Here is a 21,295-nt window from a genome sequence, read left to right as displayed (position 1 = left end):
GTTTAAGGAACATCAACAATTAGTTTCAAAAGTTGTTAAACAACAGGAAGAGATAAAGAAGAAACGGAGACAGAAACTAACTGGTGAAGAAGCCTTTGAAAGAAAACAAGAGAAATTCTTTAAACCACTTTTGAAAACTCAACACTCACCTACAGTTCCCACGGTAGAATTTACTCCGAAAAAACTTCAAATGCTCAAAGATTTTAGTCAGATAACAAAACAAGAACTTGGTGAATTAGAATATGATGACGAGGGATTATTTCGGAAACTTGAGCAGGTAAATCAACCCCCTAATTATGTTGTGGAAGCTCTTCAAAACAATGAATATTCGGCGGGTTCAAAAACCAGAGCAGGTCTCATTCCAACAGAAGAACCAGCAGTGTTTCATCTTGTGGAAGAAAAGGTATTGATATTTAATGATGAATTGATGTTCTTGAGTTCTACTCAACCAAATGTTAAATTAACTCCAAGATTAATGTTTCTTCTAACAAACCCCGGATTCAGCGGTTCAAAATATTTTGAGGAACCACTTGATATGGAAAGAGAGGAAGATAGGGTATATATTGAGTTGTTAAATGCACTTGATTATGGAGTTTCTGTTGCTGGTAAAAGTAAGAAGAATGAGAAGGAGAAACATATTATTGATGCTTTAAGTAAACTTGGTTCAGGTGTTAGTTTTCTTCCAAATGACCCATCACAATTAGTTAATAGGCTATTATTGTTGTTAGGTAGTAAGAAGGCTGGAAACAACAATTGTTTTAATGAATCCTCAGCCATTTTAGATCAGTTGATGAACATGAAAATAATTAATAAATGTCAATACAAAGATATTTTATTAGATATTAAATAAGATGAGAAGCACAATTCTTAGTTTTAATTTCACAACGAGCGATTACACAGCTTCATTCCCTTACCCACTACAACTTGACCCCCTTACCTCATATGAGGCATCTTTGTTGTCAATGGAAACTTACAATACCCTTTTTAATATCACAGAGAAAAACAACAAGTTTAGTTATAATCCAGGAAGTGGATATAAAACTATAACCGTTTCACCTGGAGCTTACGAGATTTCTCAAATATCTTCAGAAGTCTCTCGCCTTATGAAAGAAAAAGGTGATGAACCAAAAAATATTGTAATAGATATTCAAAAACACACTTCAAAATCAACTATTAAACTTAAAAATAATTATAAAGTTGATTTCACGATTGAAAATTCGTTTAGAGAGCTATTGGGTTTCTCTTCAAAAAAGATTGAAAATAACGGGACGTTTTACAGTGATAATGTTATCCAAATATCCTCCGGTATAAATTCAGTATTAATTCATTGTGATTTGATTGATGGTGCTTATAACGATGGAATAAGAACAAATACAATATTTTCATTCAGTGCATACTCAACCCCGATTGGTTATAAATTTAATATGGAACCAAAAAATCTTGTCTATTTACCTGTGTCAGGAAAAACCATATACAGAGTAAATTTTAGGATAACCGACCAAGATAATCGTATGATATCCTTTAATGATGAAATTATATCCATCAGAATTCACCTACGTGAAGTTTTTCAATAAATAAATAATGGTTATTGTGAGAAAACACGAGTTGGGAAAATATAAAATAATTACAGGGGAGGGCATGTTCCTTTCACCAGACTATACAAGGTATGTGGGTAGAGGATACTATAAACCTAAGAGACAACGAGGTGTAGGTCATCAATTTCGAAATAAAGGAGATGGGATAATTGATACTCTAATGGGTATTGGTTCAACCATCCTTAAACATAAAGACCTAATTGGTTCAACTGCTTCTGCCGTGGGCTCCGTTGCGGGTGCTATAAAGAGTATAAAAGATGCTCAAAAGGAGTCTCATAAATTACAAGCAATCAAAGAAATAAAAAAAGGTAAAACTCAACTATCTTCACAAGAACGACAAAAAATCATTAAAATACTTGGGTCAGGGTTTCAACAATTTTAATGCTATATAAATACAAGTATGGAAGCGATTGATAGTATCTATGATTTGGATGATACGATTATCATTTCAAACTCCACTAAAAAGGAAGACTATTTTAAGGTAAATGCTATAACAGGAACAGACTGGAATTCAAACGGAACAAAAAGTTTTGAAATAAATAATCAACAAACTTACTTGAATATAGCTGATAGTTTCTTGCTGTGTAAATTTAAATTCACTAAGGCTGCGAATAATACTAATGCTACACTCGTAAATGATTTCTTCTGGAAAATGTTTGACAGTGTCCGCCTGTATATTGGAACACAAGAGGTTGAAGCGGTTGATTATGTCTCTGCTACATCTGAAATGATGAAATTTACACTATATTCGTTTAGTGATAGAATGGGTAAGGGAGCTGTTGAGGGTTTTATTCCTGATATGTCAACGGGTACAAACGCAGACCCTGGTTATAGTCAAAGGAAGTCAATGTATAATGATGACGCAAAAGCTGAGAATAGTTTTACCGTAGCAGTACCTCTGAAAGGTATATTTGGATTTTGTGATTATGATAAAGTTTTGTATGGGCTTAAAATTAGATTTCAACTACAAAGGAATGATAATGTAAATAGATTGCTTTTTGGGGATGAAAATGCTTTTGGAGAAAATAATAAATTTGTTATTAATGATTTGTGTTGGTATATCAGTGAATATACTCCTAATCTTAAAACGGAAGAGATGTTAAATAGAAGACTTAACTCAAAGAAACCGCTAAATGTATCATACCTTAAAAGAAGATGTCAACACGTTAAACTGGAACACACTACCTACACTTGGAATTTAGGTGTTCTTCAAGGAAAGCCACGATACCTCTGGCTCATTTTTAAAAAACCAGATGGAGAGGACGGTACTAATAAGAATAATGCCCTGAGTGATAATGCAAAGGTGAAACAACTTCGGGTTTCTCTTGATGGCACATTTTATCCGCGAGATAGATTGGAAATTGATTGGGAAAAAAATGATTATGCGGAAGCCTACAAGTCCTACCAAAAGGTGTGTGAAAGTAATGGTAATAATGATCCTATTTTGGATATGGTTGCGTTTCAAAAACTTTATACAATCTACGCAATTGACCTGAGTTCTCAAAAGGAAACTATAAAGTCTAATCGAGTGGATACTTCTCTATACATTGAAAGAGGGGAGAGTGAAGAGGTTAATGCATATTGTTTGCTTTTGGAGGAAACAGAATTACAGATTAATACAGATAATGGTGTTATGATTAATATCACATAGGTTTTTTCTCATAAATAAATGGTTGGGGTATATGTTAATCAAATCAATCTTAATAAATTAACATCTTGTATTCAAAATCAAAAGCCTTGTATTATTAATGTTAATACAATTCAAAGAAAAGGAGCTGTAAGAATTGATGTTTTACTCACACACACACAAGTAAAAACACTAAATGATGTTGGATCACTTAAAATTAAAATGACGAAACCTATGTTAAAGAAATATTCAATAGACGAGTCAAGAGGAGGATTTCTCCCGTTTCTAATTCCTTTATTTGCTGGTTTAAGTGCGGCGGGAGCATTGACTGGTGGTATTTCAGCAGCGGTAAAAACTGCTAACGAAAGGAAGGCACAACTAAAAGCTCAAAAAGAATTGGAAAGACATAACAAGGAGTTGGAGAAACAAATTAGTGGAAGTGGTGTAATTGTAGATTTTGCTCAAAAACTTGAAAGTCTACCTGATAAAGCTAGATTGTTGGTTGGAGATATGCTTTCCTCTATCGCTCAAGCGGGTGTTAAACTAACTAAACGGGGTAATGGATTGTATCTTTCTCATAAATAAATGGATAAATGGTTTAAACAATTTGGAAAGAATACAACGTCAAATATAGAACTAGCTAAGTATTGTAAAACACTAAAAATTGATAATGTGGTTATTTGTATGAGAGATGAATTAACACATATAAATAAGAATACAAAGAATATTATTATGAATTTAGACACACAGAATGGTTCTCATTGGGTTTGTATTCATAATAGTCAGGATAAATATTATTTTGATAGTTATGGTATGCCACCACCTGTTGAAGTAATACAATTCTTACAGAATGGTGTTTATCAAACATTCCAAGTTCAAGAAATTAATTCTAAATGTTGTGGCCAATTATGTTTATATGTATTATTTCAACTCAACAATAATGAAAATTTTTATGATATCATTTTTTATCTAATATAAATGACCTATGTTGGAAAAGATGGTTCTATCTTTGGAAAATCCTCTCAGGATATTGATTTATCAAATTATTATACAAAGGCACAGGCTGAACGACAAAAATATAGTGTAAGTAAAAATATTAATATGAAGAATACTTATAAATTAATCAATTATCCAAACCCTACAGATGCGAATGACTTGATTAGATTCAGTGATTTATCACAATATATATCTTTAAAGAAAACAGCACGTTTTGTGAAACAAGTAAAATTTACAACCACAACACCTGGTTATACTGACCATACACCTTTCCTCATTGAATTTAACTACCTGCTTACAATTAAATTTTATAAAGAAGGACATTTAGTTAATATGCGAATTAATAAATGGGGGTATGATATGCCTGATTTAGGGTATAATTGGTCTTTTTCAATAAACATAGAAGACCTACATGATTTAAATCAGTCTCGTAAAGAAGAATATTATCCACTTGGTGAAGATAAGGATTTATGTGGAAGTACAATTAGTAAACAACAAATACGTGATTTTAAGAAAATAAAAATATATGATAGTATAGCGATGGTTCGCATGACAAAGAAGGAAGGTAATGAGATAAGGATAGAAAGCCGAGGAATACAAACCGATTTGGTAGTGGGAAGATGGGGTGGTATTACCTGTCATAATATTAATCTCACATATATTTCTGATACATAAATGGCAGGAAGAAGACTACAAGAGAATTATAATTTTTGTATTCAAGGATACCTACAAGAAAAGGGTGCTCGGTATTACATACCTTATGATTTGGAGCATATACATGGGAATTTTGTCATAAAAAACTGGCCTTATACTGATATTGTTAAACCCACAAATAGAGACTTGTTTAAAATATTAAATAAAAATGAACTTCTCAAAGTTATGAAATATAAAACTCTTTTAGAAATCGTCAACAAATCTTATTGGTATCCTATTATGAGAAAAATAATTATAGATACAAGAATATCTCAAAATCCAGATGAGTATATGTATAATATTCTTTGGGGTTCAAACTCAAGGGTAGCAAGGGATGAGGAAGGAGTTGAAGAAGAGAAGGAGGAAAGAGAGAAAAAGGAGAAGGAGGAGAAGGAGGAGAGGGAGAAAAAGGAGGAGAAGGAGGAGAGGGAGAAAAAGGAGAAGGAGGAAAGGGAGAAAAGGGAGAAGGAGGAAAGGGAGAAAAGGGAGAAAAAGGAGAAGGAGGAGAGGGAGAAAATGGAGGAGGAGGAGAGGGAGCAAAGAGAGAGGGAGGAAAAATATAAAAAGATGGAAATCACTGAGATTCATAAAAGATTGAGTGTATTAAAGCAAATAAATCAATCTCAACGCACCGAAGAGGAAATTAAAGAATTAACAACTCTTATGAAGATAATGGTTTCAAAAATAAGAACGTCAATGTCTTCAATTTCAGAGATTTAAACGAGAAAGTGGTGAAGAAGAAGAAGAAGAAGAAGGAAAAGATTATGTGATTGATGATGTTGGTGTCATTGACTTTAGTTAGTTTTTATTTGTAAATAAATGGAGGAGAGAGTGAAGGCATTCCTCAGGATTCTTTATGTTTTAAAAATAAAGATTGAAATGTATATGTTGAAAACCAAAAAGGTTTTGATACTCTGTCGGAATTTTTCTGATAAATAAATATGAGTTATTGTCTCAAATGTAAAAAGAAAACTAAATCTAAAAATATCTCTTATGTTAAAGCTAAAAATAATAGAGTTTATCAAAAAGGAATATGTCAAGTATGTGGCTCTAAAAAGTGCCAATTCATCTCTCCTAAAAGAGGAGGAGACATACAAAAGTTTCTGTCAGGAAGTAAATTTACAACAACTGGAATTCCAGGGGAATTACACCTTCCAGGGTATTCTTTCTGTGGTCCAGGAACAAACTTGGATAAAAGATTAGATGAGGCTGACAATCCTAAACCTTGGTCTAAACCTACAAATAGGGTTGACGAAGTGTGTATGAAGCATGATATTGCTTATGGGAAAACCACTACGTTGACTGAAAAACATAAAGCCGACAGCGAAATGTTGTATAATTTGTCTTTGATACAAAATCCAACGTTGAGAGAGAAAGTTGATAGGTTTATTGTGAGAAATTTGATAAATGCTAAATTGAAACTTGGTCTTGGTTATTCCTCAAAAAACTATTAGGCTCTAATGATGCCATCAAGACTGAGGAGCTTTTGGCTGAAGAATTACACAAACCTATAATCACAAAGTTTAAAAGAAGGAAGGTTTATTCTAAATACACTGACCACATATGGTCCGCTGATTTAATTGAATTGAATAATGGCAGGGGATACAGGTATGCTTTAACCGTTATTGATTTGAGGAGTAGATTTGCCTGGGTTGTCCCTTTAAAAAATAAAAGGGGTGATACTTTAATGTTAGCCTTTAAGCTAATATTTGATCGGGATAAAAGGAAACCAAAGAAGTTATGGACTGATGAGGGAACAGAGTTCTATAACAAAATATTCATGAAATTTCTTAAGGGGAAGGGTATTAAATTATACAGCACCTTTAATGAAGGAAAGGCAGTTGTTATTGAGCGTTTTAATCGTACTTTAAAAGAGAAATTATATAAAAAATTCACACAACTCGGTTCTCAAAAATGGGTGTATTTAATTCAGGATATTGTAGATAATTACAATAATACAGTTCATTCATCAACACAATCAAAACCATCAGAAACATTTACAAAATTAGAATATGAAAAGGAGATTAATTTGAGAAAGCCCAAGTTTAAAGTTGGTGATATTGTAAGAATATACAAATGGAAAAGTCATTTTGAGAAAGGTTATACACAAAAATGGACTCGTGAATTATTTAAAATCATTGATGTAATGGATACAGTCCCTTGGACCTACAAATTATATGATTTAAATGGAGAAGAAATCTTGGGTTCATTTTACTCACAAGAATTACAAAAAACACAAGTAAGCAGATAATACCCTTGAAAATAATAAATAAATAAATAAAATGTAATGGGGATACGTTTTTAAATCTGTGAACCCCAAACACAGAATCCCTCAACTTTTCAGTTGGGGCTTAACTTTTGTGTGTGTATAATGGGGATACGTTTTTAAACCTGTGAACCCCAAACACAGAATCCCTCAACTTTTTAGTTGGGGCTTAACTTTTGTGTGTGTGTATGTGTGAGTGAGTCATAATAATATACAAACCCTAACCCAACCCCATCCCTAACCCAACCCCATCCCTAACCCAAACCCATCCCTAACCCAACCCATCCCTAACCCAACCCCATCCCTAACCCAACCCCATCCCCAACCCAACCCCATCCCTAACCCAACCCCATCCCTAACCCAACCCCATCCCCAACCCAACCCCATCCCTAACCCAACCCCATCCCTAACCCAACCCCATCCCTAACCCAACCCCATCCCTAACCCAACCCCATCCCTAACCCAACCCCATCCCTAACCCAACCCCATCCCTAACCCAACCCCAACCCTAACCCTCACATTCAAAATCCCAACCCTAACCCAACCCCATCCCTAACCCAATCCCAACCCTAACCCTCACATTCAAAATCCCAACCCTAACCCAACCCCATCCCTAACCCAACTCCATCCCTAACCCAACCTAATCCCTAACCCTCACATTCAAAATCCCAACCCTAACCCAACCCCATCCCTAACCCAACTCCATCCCTAACCCAACCTAATCCCTAACCCTCACATTCAAAATCCCACCCTAACCCTAACATAATCTTTTTTTTTCTTCTTTTTAAAAAATACGTATTTCTTTTTTTTTTTTCTTTTTTTAAATACGTATTTCATTTTTATTTTTTTTCCTCTTCCTCCAATTCTGTCTTTCAAGGCTTTCAAGTTTGAAGAAGTAGAAATGGGAAGAAAGAATTTTCCAGCATTTTCTTCCTCGAACTTTCTTGATATTGCTTAAATCAAGCGTCATTAAACAAAGAACATTGTTCATTGCTTTAGAATGCAAAGAGTCTCCAAGATGTACCCCACAGGTAGAGTCTCCAAAATAAAACCAACTTTCCAAGTTCCCAAGGTATAACCACAATCCTGTTGAGTCTCCAAGATAGGTATCACATTCCGAGTTATCAAAACAAAACCCCCATTCAGAGTCTCCAAAACGAAACCAGTTTTCAAAGTCTCCAAGGTAAAACTCTTTTCCTAATTTTATGAAATTTAGTGAGTCTCCAAGGTAGGCTCCACAGTTAGAACCATCTAGGCAGACCTCATAATTTGTTTTTCCCAAATTTAGTGAGTCTCCAAGGTAGGCTCCACAGTTAGAACCATCTAGGCAGACCTCATAATTAGTTTTTCCCAAATTTAGTGAGTCTCCAAGGTAGGCTCCACAGTTAGAACCATCTAGGCAGACCTCATAATTTGTTTTTCCCAAATTTAGTGAGTCTCCAAGGTAGGCTCCACAGTTAGAACCATCTAGGCAGACCTCATAATTTGTTTTTCCCAAATTTAGTGAGTCTCCAAGGTAGGCTCCACAGTTAGAACCATCTAGGCAAACCTCATAATTTGTTTTTCCCAAATTTAGTGAGTCTCCAAGGTAGGCTCCACAGTTAGAACCATCTAGGCAAACCTCATAATTTGTTTTTCCCAAATTTAGTGAGTCTCCAAGGTAGGCTCCACAGTTAGAACCATCTAGGCAAACCTCATAATTTGTTTTTCCCAAATTTAGTGAGTCTCCAAGGTAGGCTCCACAGTTAGAACCATCTAGGCAAACCTCATAATTTGTTTTTCCCAAATTTAGTGAGTCTCCAAGGTAGGCTCCACAGTTAGAACCATCTAGGCAAACCTCATAATTTGTTTTTCCCAAATTTAGTGAGTCTCCAAGGTAGGCTCCACAGTTAGAACCATCTAGGCAGACCTCATAATTTGTTTTTCCCAAATTTAGTGAGTCTCCAAGGTATAACTCTTTGGCTGGGTCATCAAGGTAGAACTCGTTCAGTGGGTTTTGTTTTGATAACTCACAATAAGTATCATCATGGTAGAACTCTTTTTCAGGATTTTGTGGATCTCCAAGGTATAACTCTTTGGCTGGGTCATCAAGGTAGAACTCGTTCTGTGGGTCTTGGTTGTTCAAAAGATCTTCAAACAAAAAAATAACTTTATCCCAAGTTGTGTTAAAAGTAGAATTTTCATTTCGTAGCTCAGATACAATTTCCTCCATCGACAAGAGGTTCGAGTCCAGTTCATCAATCTGAAGGTTGAGCGCTACACAGGTAGTAGGACTCCAAGGAATAGCAAAGTTATCCCATTCCATTTCGGCATAGGAGTCCATTCTCAAGTGAAGCAGAAAGCGTGTTTGAAAAAGCCTGTGTGGTCGGTGCCTTTTATAAGAAGGGCTGGGTGTGTGTCATTTCCTGTGGAAATTCCCTGGGCGTGTCTTAACTGGAAATGATGTGATGGAAATTCCCTGAAAATGATGTTATGTATTACCTGGAAATGATACAATGCTGAAGAGTTTATAAAGTGGGTGGGACTTAGCAAAAGTGGGCGGAGCTTAGCAAAAGTGGGCGGGGTATAGCAAAAAGTGGGCGTGGCTTAACAAAAAGTGGGCGGGGCTTAGTAAAAGGTGGGCGTGGCTTACCAAAAAGTGGGCGGGGTTTTTCCAAAAAGTGGACGGAGCTTAACAAAAGGTGGGCAGAGCCTACCAAAAAGTGTGTGGCACTGGAGGTGCTCAAACAAGAACATTGAGGGAGGTTTACCATTTTATCTTAGCTCAGTTAAAATATCTTAATAAAGAACCAAACTCAATCATCTTTTTTGTTAATATATTAGATGGTGAAGAGAGTGGCAAGAGAATTAAATTATTTCCCACGCATAAACAAATATTTGTAGGGTCGTTGTTTGAGTGGGTTATATTCACCAGATGATATTAAGAGTAAAAGGTTAAAAGGTCCATGAGGTCAGAAGGATCACAGGTGTTTAAGTGGTCTAATGAATAAGGATAACATGTCAAAAGGTTAGAAGGTTCGTAAAGAACAGGGTGAGAGAAATATAGGTGTTTAGGGGCAATGAGGGAGGGAAAGAATTAATATGGAAGTGAATGGGTCAATGTTTGAGTGGGTCAAAGATTAATCTGCCAGATGATATGTAGAAGAAGGATGATAGGTCTATAAGAGAAAACAAATATTTGTAGTGTTTGAGTGGTCTAATGAACAACATTAAGGATAGGTACTACAGACAAAAGGTTCATAAAGATGAGGGTGGGAGAAATAGAGGTGTTTATGATTTTTGAAAAAGACAAGGGGGTAAATGACATTAGATAGGGATTTCCCATGTTAAACGGAGGTGTCCCAGAAGCAACATTATTACACTACTAATGTGCTATTTTCAAAGTCTCAGTAGCTCTTTCAGATCAAAAATCTTCAAAGCAGACGGATTACTGTTTAAAAGGAGAAAAATAAAATTTGGCCTTACCGCACCACCAGGAGAACCACGTTGCCCAGAAATGCCTGGCAACCCTGCAACACCCTGTATGGAGACATGATAAGGATTGCTTTAAATGATGTTACTTTCACATCCAATATTCAACCTTATTTAAATTGTAAACCTAAAAACATAGTTCCTCTACCTAAAGTAAGTACCTTAACCTGTAAGCAACTGACGAGTTTCCCGACTGTAGGGATTATTTTACCGACCTACATCAATAGATCCACAACCTCAGTAATGGATCCACATCAGTAGATTACCTATACAAGCTTATGTTTCGAAATTATAACTACTAGTGAGGTACCCGTGCTTCGCACGGGTGGGAGGCCAGAAGCGAACAGACAATGCAGAAACGGCGAATCCTAAAGCATGAAACCAATAAATTCCACATTCCTGTAGCACCTTCAGTCGCATGTCAGACATGGACAGTAAGTTTGTGAAGGACTTCCACGAAAAACGTACCCGTTTGCAAACAAACAGGTACGTGTGTTCCATACCCAGTCAATGGCGAATCTGCATATGGCAATCCGCGAATTTCAAGTTTAGAAAGTAGAAACCATCACGGCATTTCGTCATTCACTTGAACTCGATATCTCTTTTTTCATTCCAAACAGCATAACTCCAATCAAAAATTAAACAACATTAATATAAAAAATAAACTTTTAACAACATTCGTGACATAAACAAATATTTAAATCCTGATGTGAAGTTCCGTACGGTTGGGTGAACACAATTACGAATTCAAAATCGTAATTGTATTCACTCAATTCCAATCATCAATTGATACTTTAACAAAATACTGTTTTAAATGACGGTTGTATTGGGATATTATCAAACCCGCTCATTGCCGTAATCTGTCCACTTCCGGATTTGCTGCAGGTTCGTAATTCTCATCAAAATCTAAACAGTATTTGTAGAATATCAATAAAAGTCATATCACTCTTCATATCGGTAAATATTATTCCATCGTGTTTGGAAAAATTGGAAAATTGGAAAAACAATATAGCCTATTTTACTCCAAGGAGTCCCAGGATTACCCACCCAAAATATCGTTGCGATCAGTTCAGCCGTTTTTGCGGTACCTGGGAACGGACGGACAGACAGACGGACATTTGGTGAATTATAGGAAGATCAGTTGGTTCAGTGCTGTTTTAGCATACGTTTAACTGTTTATAATCGATTGTTGGTTCAGTGCTGTTTTGGAATATGTTTAACTGTTTTTTAATCTATTGTTGGTTCAGTGCTGTGTTAGCATATGTTTAACTGTTTTTTAATCTACTGTTGGTTCAGTGCTGTTTTAGCATATGTTTGACTGTTTTTTAATCTATTGATTGTTGGTTCAGTGCTTTTTTAGCATACGTTTAACTGTTTCATAATCTATTGTTGGTTCAGTGCTGTTTTAGCATTTGTTTCACTATTTTTTAGTCTACTGCTGGTTAAGTGCTGTTTTAGCATATGTTTAACTGTTTTTTAATCTATTGTTGGTTCAGTGCTTTTTTAGCATACGTTTTACTGTTTTTTAATCTATTGTTGGTTCAGTGCTGTTTTAGCATACGTTTTACTGTTTTTTAATCTATTGTTGGTTCAGTGCTGTTTTAGCATACGTTGAACTGTTTTTTAATCTACTGTTGGTTCAGTGCTGTTTTAGCATATGTTTAACTGTTTTTTAATCTAGTGTTGGTTCAGTGCTGTTTTACCATACATTGAACTGTTTTTAAATCTACTGTTCGTTCAGTGCTGTTTTAGCATATGTTTAACTGTTTTTAATCTAGATATTGTTGGTTCAGTACTGTTTTAGCATACGTTGAACTGTTTTTTAATCTACTGTTGGTTCAGTGCTGTTTTAGCATATGTTTAACTGTTTTTTAATATATTGTTGGTTCAGTGCTGTTTTAGCATATGTTTAACTGTTTTTTAATCTAGTGTTGGTTCAGTGCTGTGTTAGCATACGTTGAACTGTTTTTTTATCTACTGTTGGTTCAGTGCTGTTTTAGCATATGTTTAACTGTTTTTTAATCTAGTGTTGGTTCAGTGCTGTTTTACCATACATTGAACTGTTTTTAAATCTACTGTTCGTTCAGTGCTGTTTTACCATACATTGAACTGTTTTTAAATCTACTGTTCGTTCAGTGCTGTTTTAGCATATGTTTAACTGTTTTTAATCTAGATATTGTTGGTTCAGTGCTGTTTTAGCATACGTTTTACTGTTTTTTAATCTATTGTTGGTTCAGTGCTGTTTTAGCATACGTTGAACTGTTTTTTAATCTACTGTTGGTTCAGTGCTGTTTTAGCATATGTTTAACTGTTTTTTAATCTATTGTTGGTTCAGTGCTGTTTTAGCATATGTTTAACTGTTTTTTAATCTAGTGTTGGTTCAGTGCTGTTTTACCATACATTGAACTGTTTTTAAATCTACTGTTCATTCAGTGCTGTTTTGTAATATGTTTAACTGTTTTTAATCTAGATATTGTTGGTTCAGTGCTGTTTTAGCATACGTTTGTACTGTTTTTTAATCTGTTGTTGGTTCAGTGCTGTTTTAGAATATGTTTAACTGTTTTTTAATCTATTGTTAGTTCAGTGCTGTTTTAGCATACTGTTGCGAATATGGAATTTGACCTCCATATCCGCTTGTAAATATTCCCCTATCTTCTCCGATACTCCCCAACTCTCCCCTTACCCCATTCCCTAGTCCCATTGTCTGTAAACAACACCCATTAGAGCCGATCTTCCCCTTCATTCCCCCATTAAATGTCGTGCCCAGGTCCCCCGCACCACACGTAGACAATTATAGGACATCTTGCTAGTTATTCTTAATCTATGTCAGTTAAGGACTTGTTTCCATTAATTATGACTCTTCGTTGCACCAGAATGTGATGATATGGCACCAGTAGGAGTTTAGGACCTTCCCATACCTCCCCGCATCTCTTCCCATCATCTCAAGCTCCAACAACAACCACAACAACAGCGGCTTTGCGTCCTCACTCCGGCTCGGTTGGCCGCCATTGAACATGTGCTCGACGGGGTTACCCAGAAGGGGGCTCCCTGTCGGCCCCTCGTCAAGGGCGGAGCCGGTAACCCCCGCACCCAATGAGAAGCCATGGGCCGATGCCATATGGGGCGGAGCTAACGAGCGAGGGCGTGACTCCCCGCCGGATATACGCGGCCCCGCGCCGGACGTGACGTCAGATGCGCCCCGAGCTTGGAAGGACAAGACGCCACCCTCCCGAGCGCTGAGCGACCTCCCCGGCATCTCCACCAAAGTCGCGACCCACGAGCGCTGAGCGACCTCCCCGGCATCTCCACCAAAGTCGCGACCCACGAGCGCTGAGCGACCTCCCCGCATCTGCTGGACACCAACGTACGCGATTCTGTCCCTGAGCCAGGTGCACCTGAGCCATCGACTGCCGCTTTCCTGGCCATCAAACCCCGTGTGAGTGAGCCTTGTCCCGTTTATCTGTGGTCTGTCTAGGGTTAATATAAGAGTGTGTTTAAGTGCCCACCTTCCTATGTTTCCCTCTTGTCCTTGTAATCTAACCTTTTTCCGTACGAATATACTTGAGAACTGAACCCCTGGTGTCGTATTGTGTCATTATAACCCAGCCGGGTGTCTTCTCTTTCCTATTGAGCCAGCATAGCACGATTAGTCAACCCCGGGTGCAATCGGGGTAACTTGTACGGATACGGCGGCCATCCCGCTCGGCCCACCATACCATCAAAGTCGTATCTGTAACAATTGGTGTCGAGGAGTGGAATTCGAACCCGGGACTAAATTAGTTAGGCCCAAATTTTGGGAGGGAAAATCGATTCGGAGCGCGTTTCCCGCGCGAAATTATAACGGCGAAATTTGAATTTGTTTTACGAAAATAAAAAATAAAAACCGAATTTTGAAAGTCGCGCTATGGCGGATCAAGACGGCTGGGGTCCGGTAGGGGAGAGTGAAGCAGGGTCGGTCCAGGACCAGATTGAGGGACATGAGGAGAGCGAAGCAGTGAGGGCGGCAGGTTCGCAAAATAGCGCCGTCACGCACGAAGTAGCGGGCGCGCAAAATGGCGCGCTCGCTCACGTGGTTGAAGGGTCCCAAAATAGCGGCGCCGCGGAGGGCGAGCCTGCGGTGGCGGCTGGGGACGCTGGGCAAACCGGGTTTGACCTCAGATTATTCTTGACCCAACTGAATGCAAAAATGGATAGGATGGAGGGCCAAATGAGGGTTGATAGTGGGCGATTAGAGGGCCAAATGAGGGGTACCGGTGAGGGATTAGAAAAGAAATTTGAGGAGTTAGACAACGGGATAAAAGAAGTAAAGAATGGGTTAACGGGGGTAGAAAACAGAATGGCCGCTCAAGAGAATCAGATAGAGGGAGTGAAACATGGGTTAACGGGGGTAGAAAACAGAATGGCCGCTCAAGAGAATCAAATAGAGGGAGTGAAAAATGGGTTAGAGGGGTTAGAAAACAGTATGGAAGGCAAATTGAGGGACATGAGGGACCAAGCGGAAAGGGAAGTTAAACAAATGGAGCAGCAGATAGAGGGGGTCAGAATGGGGGTAGAAACCAAACTGGATGCTCACAGGGAGGAAATGGAGCAGATGAGGGTGGCATCTGGGCAGGAGATGCAAGAGATGGGAGAGGAGATCAGAAGAGGAGTGAGTGAGGAGGTCGGAGGAGTGCGCGAGGAGGTGAGGCACTGTAAGGAGCGCATGGAGAAAGAGGTGAGAAAGGGGACTGTAAAATTGCAAGGTGGTATAGAGGAGTTGACGCTGGGAGTAGAACAACTGACAGTGGGACAAAAGGAGTTGGGGGACCAGGTAAAGAAGAACACAGCGGTAATAGAGGGTTTAAAATCGACACAGAAAGAGATGAAAAAGGACGTAGGGGTAATTAAAAAAGAGTGCCAGACGGTACATGAGGACCTGACGAGGAAAATGGACAAGGTGGTAGAGGTAATGGAGGTTAAAGAGCGGGAGGTGCGGGAGCACATAGAAAAAAATAAAGTGGAGTTAGAGGAAGAACTTAAAGGGGCGCACGAAGAGATGAAGGAGATGAAGCAAAAATTAGAAGAAGTGGAAGAAGGGGTGAGCGAAATTAAGAAGCGACGGAGAGAGGATAAGAAAGAGATAAAGGAGGAAGTAAAAGAATTGGTCCAAAGTCTGTGTTCGGATCGTGATGATGTGCTCATTAACCGGATGAGGGATTCGCAGGTGATGGAGGAGAAGCGAAGAGAAAGAGGACCCGGTGTAAGTGGTGACCAATATGGTCGTGCGTATGATGCGCCAGGTGATTTAATAAGCTTGGGGGTCGAGATAGACCCGGGTGTTCGTGAGAGGCCGTTGGTGAAGTGTGCGACAGGTCTGGTGTGCGAAAGAGGAGGTGTGCAAGAAAGTCCGACTCTGGGGTGTGTGAGGAAAAAGTGCGTGCCAAGGAGTGAGTGTGCTGGCGAGAGTGAGTCGGTCGTAGCGCGTGTGCGAGGGAGCACATGGAAGCGTGGTGTGGTGAGTGTTACAGAGGGTGTGACCGGAGAGTGTGCGCAAGAGTGTGCGCGAGAAAGGTGTGTGACGGACAGGTGCATGAGGAAAGAGTGCGCTGTCAGAAGTAAGGAAGAGTGTCCACCTGTGGTGAGTGTTACAGAGGGTGTAACGGGAGAGTGTGCGCGAGAAAGGTGTGTGACGGACAGGTGCATGAGGAAAGAGTGCGCTGTCAGAAGTAAGGAAGAGTGTCCACCTGTGGTGAGTGTTACAGAGGGTGTAACGGGAGAGTGTGCGCGAGAAAGGTGTGTGACGGACAGGTGCATGGGGAAAGAGTGTGCTGTCAAGAGTAAGGGTGAGTGCGTTGTCACGAGTGGAGGTGAAAGTAGTGAGAGTGACATGGAGCGTGAGTTAGTTGTGACAGGTGAGCGAGGATGTACACCTGGGATGGAAGGATGCACACCTGGAATGGTAGAGCGTGAGTGGGAATGCACGCTGGAGTTGGTGGTGAGGCACGTGGTTGGGTGTGCGAATGAGAGCACACCTGTGATTGTCACAGAGGAGGTGACTGAGGAGGGGGCGCGAAGAGGTGTTTTGGTGAGGTGTGCTACGAACGAATGTGTGCCAAAATGTTCGGTGGTCAGGTGTGTGACCAAGGCTGTGAGTGGAATGGGTGTGCCTGGGTGTGTAAGGAACGGTACGAGGAGCATGGGCACAGCTGGATGTGTGAGCAAGGAACGGGCTGCGGGGTGTAAGCGTCCAGGTGAAGCATCGACGTTACACGGGTTAGAGGTTAGAGCGACTTTTAGCCGAAGCAGGCCCTCGGTGCGTGCCGGGCCTCGCTTTGAACGGCCGCGTCCAGGCTCCACTAGGCGGAGCTGGCAGCCCGATAGAAAGGGTCGTCATGGCGACCACCTTTTGTTGAGGCATTCCGGCAGGTCGAGATCGGGACATTGGATGGCTCCACGCCGAGGTGATGCGTGGGATCTCGGCCCGGGTAAGCCCCCGTCCCTGCACCGAGTGCCGGACGCATTCAGCCGCTGGCACAAAACAACCAGCATCCATTGCTTGGCTTTACGAAGCCGGGCTTTGGACAGGGATTGGCGCACCGAGAGGTATTAGTGAGTCGACTGGGTGATGAGGTTAGTGTTTTGGCCCCAAAATTAGAGAAAAACAAAATTTGATGATTGGCAAGGGATTGGCAGTAGTGATTGGCAGATGATGGGCAGTGATTGGCAAATTTTTAATTTGTTGAAATTTGATGTGCAAAATTGGTAGTGAGAGACCCCCGATGTGGTGGGATGGCAAATCCACCATCCCTCACAGGTGGGGCAAAGGAGCAATAGTTTATGGGGTGTATGGCAGTGAAAACTAGCCCGGGTGGGTTAGGATATGGTGTGTAGGGATCTAGCGAAGATTGACATTAGGTAACGTTAAGATTAGTTAGTGACTGATACCTGTAGTGGGGACGCAGGTAGATTAGTGTGGATTATAATGACGAGGGAGCGCAATAGTTAAAGGGACGACTGGGAAGCGCAAGTTTCAGAAGGGAGTAGTTAGCTGAGATGATGCCGTGTTTGTGAGAATTGAACAGGTGTGATTGCACAGGTGTGCAACTGGACAGGTGTGTGGAGCAGTGTATGAGTAGTGAGTGTGTGGATCAGCGCGAATGCGCTTGGGGAGAGAAGGGTGCAGGTGGCACCAGGTGTGAGAGCACAGGTGTGCAGGTACAGGTGTGTGGAGAGAGTTGGAGTGAGTGGTACGGAGTGGTGTGCATGGTGCGAAGGTGTGGATGGGGGAAGAGTGGACCCCTTTCACGAGCACCCGGGGCGGGTAGTGTAAGTGTTAGGTAGAGGGTGCAGGTAAATTGTGGTTGGATATTGGCATTTGTGGTGCGGTTGCAGAATGGTGTTGTGAATGGGTGCATTAGTGTTGTGGAAATGGCTGGGCGTGTAGCCTGTTAGTGTGTGTAGTTGGTTGGGCACTCCACCACTGTGAGGATGTCGGCCAGGTGAGGCCGCAGGTGGGCTCTGGGAGCCGGTAGTTGTGAGTGGGTGCCTGAGGATCCCGGGTGTGGATCGGGCAGCCCAGTGCCAGAGAGGGCACGGAGTGGGGAGAGAGCCAGAGGGCCTTCCCCTGGTAGTTAGGTTAGGGTAAGGAGCAGGTAAGCTCGGAGGCAACTGCAGTGGTGGAGGTGTGCAGGTGGGTAGACCCACTGGGAGAGGTACACGCCGCAGCCCAGAAATTGTACGAGGGCACCGGGAGATGAATCGGGGGAGTGAGACCCCAAATTGAAGAGCACCACAGTTTGGCCAATGGGAATTGGTTTTTAGAACCCATAGTGTAAGAGGGCCAATGGTTTGGCCGGAGAGAGACCCCGGGTAGTGTAAAGTTGTTAAAGTCATTTAGGAGATAGTTAGGATTGATGAACCTGTCGCACCATACGCAGCCACTTACCTGTGGTGATGATGATGACTCCACACCTGTGTTTTCTTTGTTTGTGTTGCAGAAATGAGAATTGCTGTTGGATTTGTGAGACGCATCACGACGTGGATGAGACATTGGGGTGATTCCATCTCTCCCTCCCTAGGAGGGACTGATGATGAATTGGTGATGGCAAATTTTGATGTTGAGTTGAAAATGGCAAATTTTGATGAGAGTTGAAAATGGCAAATTTGATTGGTTAGGAGGGAGAGAAGACGAATTTGGTATATGGGAGGAACGGGGAAGACAGTAGGGATGTTTGTGGATTTGTAAAGTAGATGTTTATGGGTAGTGTTGTGTTTTGTTGATACAGTAAGGGGTAAGGGAGGGGCCATGTAGGTTACCTGGTGGGGGGGGCGTACGGTAGGAACGTACCTGTCTCACCTGGTTCCCATGTGCCCCCAGTGTGCATCACCTTGCATTGCGTGCACTTTTGCGCCCTTACCACCTTGCTCACTTGTCTTGTTTTTGTCTCCCACCTCCGAGGATCTGGCTTTGGGGTAGAGAGAGAGGAGAGAGAGGTGCTGGCTACGCAGTTGTGGGCCTGCACTTTCGCTGTTGGCTGCCTGGATCGATACACCATATGGACCGCAATGTTTGTGGCCACCCACAATGGACCGCAGTTCGTTTGCGGCCAAGCACCACCCGGGGATGGACCTATGGGTCAACGTGGCACCTATGCCATACAGGTGAACCACTTTTAAGTAACACCAAGTGCACCACAAGAAGAGCAAGAGACACCTGCAGGGTTAGGGGTTGTTGAAGTTATTTTTATTCCAATGAACAATGGTGACTGCACCGATTGGTGGTGGGGTGGTGCTTTTGATGCTGGGAAAGGGTGCTCTGCACGTTATTAAAGGCCGTCGGCCACAGAGCACTCGTGGGTTGGTGTATCGATGTTGGCAAGCGCGCTCTCTCTATGCATAACATCTGCATGTGTTCCTCCAAAAACAGGTCCTGGATCGTAGTGTAAATAGCAGCGTAGTCTTGTAAATAATGCTCCCTACCGGCTGTATGTTTAGTTTGAGGATTCTTTCCGGATTCGGTTATCCTGTGGGTGTGTTTCTGAGAGGAGAAGGGTGCAACGTCGCAGGGGGACATATTTACTCATTTGTGAATATCTATAAAACTGTCGCACCCAGGGTAGAGTTAATAGTAGAGGGAACTACATTGCGTGCCACACTAAAGTAGGTAAAAATTTATCGGGTCGGGACGCCCCGAGGGTAGAGAAGGGTGCAATGTTGCGAATATGGAATTTGACCTCCATATCCGCTTGTAAATATTCCCCTATCTTCTCCGATACTCCCCAACTCTCCCCTTACCCCATTCCCTAGTCCCATTGTCTGTAAACAACACCCATTAGAGCCGATCTTCCCCTTCATTCCCCCATTAAATGTCGTGCCCAGGTCCCCCGCACCACACGTAGACAATTATAGGACATCTTGCTAGTTATTCTTAATCTATGTCAGTTAAGGACTTGTTTCCATTAATTATGACTCTTCGTTGCACCAGAATGTGATGATATGGCACCAGTAGGAGTTTAGGACCTTCCCATACCTCCCCGCATCTCTTCCCATCATCTCAAGCTCCAACAACAACCACAACAACAGCGGCTTTGCGTCCTCACTCCGGCTCGGTTGGCCGCCATTGAACATGTGCTCGACGGGGTTACCCAGAAGGGGGCTCCCTGTCGGCCCCTCGTCAAGGGCGGAGCCGGTAACCCCCGCACCCAATGAGAAGCCATGGGCCGATGCCATATGGGGCGGAGCTAACGAGCGAGGGCGTGACTCCCCGCCGGATATACGCGGCCCCGCGCCGGACGTGACGTCAGATGCGCCCCGAGCTTGGAAGGACAAGACGCCACCCTCCCGAGCGCTGAGCGACCTCCCCGGCATCTCCACCAAAGTCGCGACCCACGAGCGCTGAGCGACCTCCCCGGCATCTCCACCAAAGTCGCGACCCACGAGCGCTGAGCGACCTCCCCGCATCTGCTGGACACCAACGTACGCGATTCTGTCCCTGAGCCAGGTGCACCTGAGCCATCGACTGCCGCTTTCCTGGCCATCAAACCCCGTGTGAGTGAGCCTTGTCCCGTTTATCTGTGGTCTGTCTAGGGTTAATATAAGAGTGTGTTTAAGTGCCCACCTTCCTATGTTTCCCTCTTGTCCTTGTAATCTAACCTTTTTCCGTACGAATATACTTGAGAACTGAACCCCTGGTGTCGTATTGTGTCATTATAACCCAGCCGGGTGTCTTCTCTTTCCTATTGAGCCAGCATAGCGCGATTAGTCAACCCCGGGTGCAATCGGGGTAACTTGTACGGATACGGCGGCCATCCCGCTCGGCCCACCATACCATCAAAGTCGTATCTGTAACAATACATTGAACTGTTTTTTAATTGACTGTTGGTTCAGTGCTGTTTTAGCATATGTTTAACTGTTTTTTAATCTATTGTTGGTTCAGCGCAATTTAACATACATTTGACCTTTCTTAATCTATTGCTGGTTTTGTGCCTTTTTCGCATACGTTTAACTGCTTTTCAATCTATTATTGGTTCAGTGCTGTTTTAGCATATGTTGAACTGTTTTTTAATCTACTGTTGATTCATTGATGTTTTAGCATATGTTTAACTGTTTTTTAATCTATTGTTGGTTCAGTGCTGTGTTAGCATATGTTTAACTGTTTTTTAATCTATT

General features: G+C 41.4%; 1 protein-coding gene across 4 annotated transcripts in view; it reads right to left on the bottom strand.

Moving 5' to 3' along the window:
- LOC137433372 (collagen alpha-4(VI) chain-like) overlaps positions 1–21,295 on the bottom strand; it is a 282,309-nt gene that overhangs the window by 118,365 nt on the left and 142,649 nt on the right. For all 4 annotated transcript variants that reach the window (XM_078786122.1, XM_078786124.1, XM_078786123.1 and 1 more), the window contains exon 21: positions 10,643–10,696. In XM_078786122.1, the coding sequence (XP_078642248.1) occupies positions 10,643–10,696 (54 nt within the window). The remainder of the gene's footprint in view (positions 1–10,642; positions 10,697–21,295) is intronic.

The sequence above is a fragment of the Myxine glutinosa genome, chromosome 10 (genome assembly GCF_964187855.1).
Source record: "Myxine glutinosa chromosome 10, kmMyxGlut1.1, whole genome shotgun sequence".
In the NCBI taxonomy this organism is placed as follows: Eukaryota; Metazoa; Chordata; class Myxini; order Myxiniformes; family Myxinidae; genus Myxine; species Myxine glutinosa.
The sequence above is the reverse complement of the archived record's forward strand: the minus strand, read 5'-3'. Positions and strand labels throughout refer to the sequence as shown.